A 7,467-nucleotide genomic window follows, 5' to 3' on the forward strand; every position below is an offset into this window, starting at 1 on the left:
GACAATAATAATTTAAGGACAAGAAGAGGGAGGTTTCTTAGGTGGGTGAAATGGGGCCTGAGAACCAGATTATAAAAGCCTCAGAGAAAAAGTCGTTGGGACTTGAGGATGTGTGTGTTTTGAGAAAGGGAAAGGAGGGAAAATGATAGGTACTTCTCCGATTTGGAGAACGAGGCAAATTCATGTTTGGGGAGGCAAACTTGGGGGGGCATCATCAGCATAATTAAGAAACGAAGGTCTGAAAGGCCTAAGTGGGGGGCTTCTAAAAGGCGGTTTGCGGCCCTCGACCTGGGGAGAATCTGGACTAAAGGTGGTGATTTGTAAGTCATTGTGGTTGAAGGTCTAAGAATGATTCCCACAAGACACATTCAAAGCTGGGGCCCACGAAGAGAAATGATACATGGTTGTAATTCCAGCACTAGGAGATTGCACCAGGTTGACTGAGCTACATCATGAGATGTCTCCATGATGGACCTGTGAATAGTAACCTGTGGAACATGGCCCATAGGGCTGGGCATTGATATTTGTTTCATTTTTTCTTTCTGGCCATTGAAATTGATTTTCTTTGTCTCTTAACCTTCTTTCTTTCTTGATAATTTATACTTTATTTCTTTGGAGGAGGTGTCAAGACAGGGTTTCTCTGTGTAGCCCTGGCTGTCATGGAATTCACCCTGTAGACCAGGCTGGCCTTAAACTCAGAGATCCTCCTGCTTCTGCCTCCTGAGTGCTGCTGGGATTAAAGTCATTCGTCACCACTGCCTGATATTTCTACTTTTTAATACGTCTACCTTCCCAATCTTTTTTCTCTCTTGACATCAGTGTGAACCCTCCAGAAGCCCCTTTGATCCAGAATGGCAGGCAACCTCTGTCCAAGAACCCTAAGCCATCCTCAGAAACTAGCACTGTGTTGATGTCAGACGGTGTGTTGTCCCTGGCTGTGAAGGAACTCATCGAGGGTGAGTGAAACCTTCCTCTTTGCTCTGCCCAGTGCAGATAGAAGGGGAAGACCTTGGAAGGATAGGGTATGGCCTCATTGATCCCTCCCATTCTTCCTTAGAATCCAAGAAGTCTCTGGAGGAGAGGGAGAATGCAGGTGTTGACCCCACGCTCACTATCCCCATGATCCAGAAAGGATGTACTCCCAGTGGGAAAGGATCAGACAGCGAACCTCAGGCTGAGACAGTGAGCTGTCCCTTTGCCTCCCTCCTACACTATTCCCTCTACCCTCTCTGCCTAGCCTCCTTGCACATAGCAGGGAAAGTGTGTATGTGTGTCCTAAAGCCCTGCCAGTTAGCCTTTCCTCCTTCCATCCTTATTAGAAACATTAACAAATTACATAGCAGGGTATTTTAAAATGTACTTAAATTCTGGGATTATCTGAATGAGGCAGACAACAAAGTAGACAGGAAATACAAATGCCATGAGGGTATGTATTGTTTGGAGGCACATTTGTCTGTTTCCTCTTTCCTTCTTTCTTTGGTCTGATTTTAGCCTGCAGAGCTTGAGGAACACTAAGGAAGCCTATTACTGGATTTGAGTGAATTACGAGGGGTTGGGCAGTGGATGAAGGCAGAGGGGGCCAGATCAGAAAGGGCCTTCTGAATCACACGATAAACTTCTGTCTTTTCCTGTGAGTGAAGTGAGAGCTAAGGGGATGTCTTGAGCAGACAAGGGTTATAACAGAGTCCCCTTTTGTCTGCCCTGACCAAAAGTGACTAGGAAGTGAAGGTAGGGAAGGAAAGATGTAGCCTAATCCAGAATAGAGGTCGCAAGGACACATACATAGTGGCTGGAGTGAGGGCTGGCAGGAGAGAAGTTTAGTGAGAGAAGAGCGATCAGAGTGGGGGTACTCTTAATGGCAGCAACAGCCCAAGAAAGTCACACTTAAGGGAAATTACTGTCATGGGTCAATTTGCAGTGTGCTGAGTAATTTGGAAATGAAATGACAGCAGAAGAGATGGAAAGTGTGTTTGTGGAAGCAAAGTTTTGAGTTCAGCTTCTTAGCTTTTTAGCATTTTTTTTCCTTTTGACCCAGGGTTTTTCTATGTAGCAGAGCTCCTCTGGCCATCCTGGACTCACTTATGTAGACCCATCTAGCCTCAAACCCACAGAGATCCACCTCCCTCTACCTTCTGAGTGCTGGGATTAAAGATATGTGCCACCATGCCTGGCTAGTGTTTTAGCTTTTATTCATAAAATTTTTGTGGTACATCCTCTCTTAAAGCTGAGCTAGTCTCAGTCTTCTGATGTGCTTTGGTTTCATGTAGTCTAAGCTGGCCTTGAATTCACTCTGTTGCCAAAAATAACCTTGAGCTTCATGCTTACAACTTTTACCAGGCTTTGTGGTCTGCCCCACTTTTTCCGAGACAGGGTTTCTCTGTATAGTCCTGACTGTCCTGGAACTCACTCTGTAGACCAGGCTGGCCTCGAACTCAGAAATCCACCTGCCTCTGACTCCCAAGTGCTGGGATTAAAGGCGTGCAAACTACATCCCACTTTGTCTCTCTTAAAAAAAAAACAAAAACAAAAAAACAACAACAACAACAACAACAAAATTCATTTTGTTCTTAGTTCTTTCCATGCTTTGATTGGAACCCAGGACCTTCCCTGTGCTAAAATGCCTGTTATTGAGCTATACTTCTTGCCTATACTTCATTTTATCCTGTTGCAGCCTTGACTTCATCTCCCTAATTTCCCCATCTCCAAGCCTCCACACAGTCTACATCTCAGATGACCACAGTCTAGCCATCCTTCCTCTCAGCTTAAAAATCCTTGGAGCCAATCCTTGACTTCCCTTTTTATTTCATATTCTGCATGTAGCCTATCAGTCCAACCTCATCATCTCCACTTCAGTAGATCCAGAAGCACATAGCTTCTTAGTCATCCACATTATTAGCATCTTGGCAGAGGCAGCATCTGGACTAAGTTTCTCATGGGGCTCCTATGTGACTCTTGGTCCCATGACTCTTTTCCAGATCTCCTCATTAATTTCATACCATCTCTGCTTCCACCTTTCCTGTTTATTTTCATGGTTCTTAACCATACATACAAAGTCTTACCTTACTGCAGGCCCTTTTTTTGTTTGCTTTGTGTTTTGAGGCAGGGTTTCACTGTGTAGCTCAGGCTGGCCTTGAGCTCCCACCTCCCAAGTATGGCCTTTATTTTTACAACCCAGTCTGTTTGAGCAGTCTTCTCACATCCTCCTCCGTTCTTCTATCTTTTATCATTTATCTGATTAAATGTTATGTTGGTGGCTCCCATCTCCCTTTGAATTCCTTAGCCAGGTATTTTTTGAGTTTGGGGTTGGTTTTGAGATTGGGGGGGAGGCGGTCCCAGCATGTTGCCCAAGCTGGTTTCAAATTCTTGGGTTTAAGCTAGACTCCTCCCTCACCTCATACATAGCTGGGCCTACTGGACAGCGCTACTTTATTTTTAAATGTGTCACCACTTGATGTATCATGTTTTGAGAACTTGATTTATTGTATGTCTTGATAACCAGAACATAGCCCCAACAGAGGTTTTCCATTTTATTAGTTCCTTATCCTTGGCACCTAAATAAAGTAGCACTTTCCACAGAATAGGTCCTTTAAAATTTTTTTGAAAGCATGTGAATATTTCTTGAAGCTGGGTGTGGTGGTTCATGTCTTTAATCCCAGCACTTAGGAGACAGGGGCAGGGTGATCTCTGAGTTTAAAGCCAGCCTGTCTGATCAACATAGAGCTCCAGAACAGCCAGCACTACATAGTGAGAGCCTGTCTCAAACAACAAACTGGGGAAGAAGGGGCAGTAGAGCTATGGCTCAGAGTTAAGAGCACTTGTTCTTGTAGAGAGCCTATGTTCAATCCCAGCACCTACATGGCTCACAACCATCCATACTTCCAGTTCCAGGACATCAAATACTCACATCTGACCTCCCACTGAAACCAAGCACAACACACATCATGGACATACATATATGTAAGCAAACCATTCAGACACATAGCATAAAATAATTCTCAAAAAGGTTTTGTTGTTACTGAAAGACTCAAGGATGGAGGAGCAGAGTGAGGAGTGATAAGAAATGAAAACTGTCCTTCAAACTGTCTGTTCAGGGGCCAGGGCTGGAAAAAGTCATCCCATGAGTGGCAGGCAGCAAATGCACTGCAAACAGAGGACCCATCTCAAGCAAAACCTGACTCTCTTCTCCTGCCTGACCAATAGGTGCCAGAGGAAGCCAACTATGAGGCAGTCCCTGTGGAGGCCTATGGGCTGGCCATGTTGCAGGGCATGGGATGGAAACCTGACAAAGGCATCGGCAATACTTTCAGTCAGTGAGTTTGCTGTGGGGCATGGGTATAAAAAAGACCCCTGTAGTTACATTTAATCTAAAACCATGTAGGTGGTGAGGGAGAACATTATACCAAAAAGCAAACAACCTCAGATTTGCCTTCAAAACACTAAGGTCCTCTTTATGGATCAATTTCCTCATCTGAAAAATGCAGTTGTAAATCCCAAAGAATTACTAAGTCATTTGGTAAGCCAAATATGACTGTGATTGATAGTGAACATTCTTTACTGTTCTCCTAGTTCTGTATACATATTATATGATTTCTTCTGTAGAGATATTAGTAGATTTGTTTATACAAACCTAACTTGGCCCTTGTAGATAGGAGTAATAAAAGTATATGGAACAAGTTAATTTAGTTAAACTAAATGAAATTGCTATTTGGGGGGCGGGGGACTGAAAGTGAAGCTCAGTGGTAGAATAGGCTTATGCATTGAACCCCTGGATTTGACCTCTAACACCACAGAAAAAGAAAAGTTGGCATTTTTATAGCTCAAAAAGTTCTTATATGATATCAGAAAAGGTAATTAAATATAGATGTGAGCTGGTGAGATGGCTAGGTAGGTAAAGGCCCTTGTCTGCAATCCTGATGACCTCAGAACTCAGGTGGCTGAAAGAGAATAGACCCACCTCCAAGCAGTTCTCCGATTTTCACATGTGTGTCATGGTACACAAGCATACAAAAGTAAATCAACAATGAAATCAAGTATTTCTGAGGTGGTTTTGAATGTTGGAAGGCTTACCTTGGAGACTTGTACTTCCACAAGCCTATTTTTCTCTGCAGGGTAGTGAAGCCCCGAGTCAACTCTACAAGGCCGAAGGGCTTAGGGCTGGGTGCCAACCTGATGGAGGCTCAGGCCTTGACCTCCACTGGCTCTCACCACCCACCAGGATCAGATGGGGATCTTGAGAAAGATAAGGAAGACCAACCTCAAGGACTGATACATGGAGGAGCTGTGGTTGTCCTTTCTGGCCCCTACCGGGGCCTCTATGGGAAGGTAAGAAACAACACATTCCTGAAGCCATGTCAGGTAGCTGGAGTGAGGAAGAATGGTAGTTAGGAAAGGCTGCCAGGTGTTATGCTACATGCCTGTAATCCATATACTGAGGCAGGGAGATCACAAATTCAAGAGCTGCTTGAGTTACATAGGAAATTCAGAGGCAGCCTAGCAATTGTCTAAAGTAAAATAAAAATTTTAAAGGAGGGCTGGTGAGATGGCTCAGTGGGGAAGAGCACTGACTGCTCTTTGGAAGGTCATGAGTTCAAATCCCAGCAACCACATGGTGGCTCATAACCACCCGTAATGAGATTTGACGCCCTCTTCTGGTGCATCTGAAGACAGCTACAGTGTACTTACATATAATAAATAAATAAATAAATAAATAAATAAATAAATAAATTTATTTTAAAGGAGTAGGGATCTAGCTCAGTAAGTAGGAAGAGGCACCTAACAGGAAAAAATAAAACTATATTGAGTTCAAAACCACCTTCAAGTATTTAGCAAAACCTGTGTCCTAAAAACAAGGGGCTGGGGGAGATAGTTCAGTGGAGAAGTGCTTCATACACAAGCTTGAAGACCCCCAGAGCCTATGTAAAATCCAGGAAAGTGTGGCAATTGCAAGGCTTATTTGAGCCTCAGTTCTCAAGCACAAGGGAGAAAATACCATATCCCACAACTTCCATGAAACTTAAGTATTGAAGCTGAAGAAAGCATGCAAACCCAGTACCTAAGCAACTCCAGCAGGAGAATTGCTGCAAGTTTAAGTACAACCTGTGATACATGACAAATACTAGTCTGGCCTGGACCCTGTCTTGAAAAAAGTGAAAGCTGGGGAGATGTCTCAGCTAAAAGTGCCTGACTAGCATGCAAGCATGAGGACATGAGTTTGGATCCCCAGCACCACAGAAAAGCCAAGCTGGGGAGTAGAGACTTGAGGTGACTCTCTGTGGCTCATTGGCTAGCCAGCATAGCTGAATCAGTAGGTGGTGGGGACTGGAGAAATGGCTCAGCAGTTAAGAGTACTTGCTGCTCTTCCAGAGGACCTGGGTTCAATTTCTAGCACCAGCACTGCATACAGTTCACAACTGTCCGGTCCCAGGAGATCCAACACCCTCTTCTGGACTCAACAGACACCAGACATGCATGTAACAGGTGTACAGACACATACATGCAGGCAAAAACATGCTCACACATAAATAAAAATTTCAAAGAAGTAAGGTGGTTCACATTTTTAATCCCAGCACTTAAAAGGCAAAGGCAGATAGATCTCTGTAACTTTGAAGACAGCCTGCTAATAGAGTGAGTTCCAGGCTAGCCTGGGCTATCTACATCTACATAGTTTCAAAAAAAAAAAAAGGAAAAAGCATTAGGTAATGTACATTTAAGGAAGATACCTGCTGTCAACATCCGTCCTTCACACACATGTACACACACCACACAAAATGCGGGTATATGCATGTATACTACATATACATGCAAGTCTTCGTTTTATAGTTTGCTAAGGGAGACACAGAAACATATACCTGGTCCCCCTTCTCAGGAGTCATGGTTTGGGAGAAGAGACACAGAAACTATGCTTGGTCCTAATCACTAAAGGTCACAGCGTATGTTTGGGCATAGTGGTGTACACCTTGAGTCACAGCACTCAAAGACTGGTGGATCTCTTGAGTTATTGGCCAGACATGGCTACCTAGGAAAACTCCTATTTGAAAACAAACAAATGCAAGGTCATAGCCTGCTCAAAGAGAGAGGGGGTGAGGGGAGGGAGAGCCCGAGCCCTTGCTTAGTGGAGGTAAGGGCTAGATATTCTAGGCCTTGCAGCAGTAGTCCATTCACCCTCTGACTTTTCCCTCCCTCCTTAGGTAGAAGGCCTAGATCCTGACAATGTACGGGCCATTGTTCAGTTGGCAGTGAGCAACCGAATTGTGTATGTCAGTGAATATTGCCTGCGGCCTGTTTCCCAGCAGGAGTTTGATAGCCACACCTCGAAGCCAGGTGAGTCTCTTAGAGCTAGAGACTTAGAGAAGCATGGAGACAGGCAGGCTCTCCAGATTCTTAAGGAGAAAGGGCACTGTGTGACTTCCAGTCAGAGGTCAGGGATGAGAGGGGACAAGAGTGTGCGGCGCTTCTGCTGCCTACCAG

The 7,467-nt window shown here is 44.4% G+C and overlaps 1 protein-coding gene across 1 annotated transcript in view; it reads left to right on the plus strand.

Moving 5' to 3' along the window:
- The first annotated feature begins 800 nt into the window (after window positions 1-800).
- Gpkow (G-patch domain and KOW motifs) overlaps window positions 801-7,467 on the plus strand; it is a 10,606-nt gene continuing 3,939 nt past the window's right edge. The window contains exons 1-5 of the mRNA XM_031387743.1: window positions 801-956; window positions 1,058-1,182; window positions 4,201-4,310; window positions 5,109-5,322; window positions 7,188-7,320. Of these exons, the coding sequence (XP_031243603.1) occupies window positions 911-956; window positions 1,058-1,182; window positions 4,201-4,310; window positions 5,109-5,322; window positions 7,188-7,320 (628 nt within the window). The 5' untranslated portion in view covers window positions 801-910. The remainder of the gene's footprint in view (window positions 957-1,057; window positions 1,183-4,200; window positions 4,311-5,108; window positions 5,323-7,187; window positions 7,321-7,467) is intronic.

Source organism: Mastomys coucha, chromosome X, assembly GCF_008632895.1.
Source record: "Mastomys coucha isolate ucsf_1 chromosome X, UCSF_Mcou_1, whole genome shotgun sequence".
NCBI lineage: Eukaryota > Metazoa > Chordata > Mammalia > Rodentia > Muridae > Mastomys > Mastomys coucha.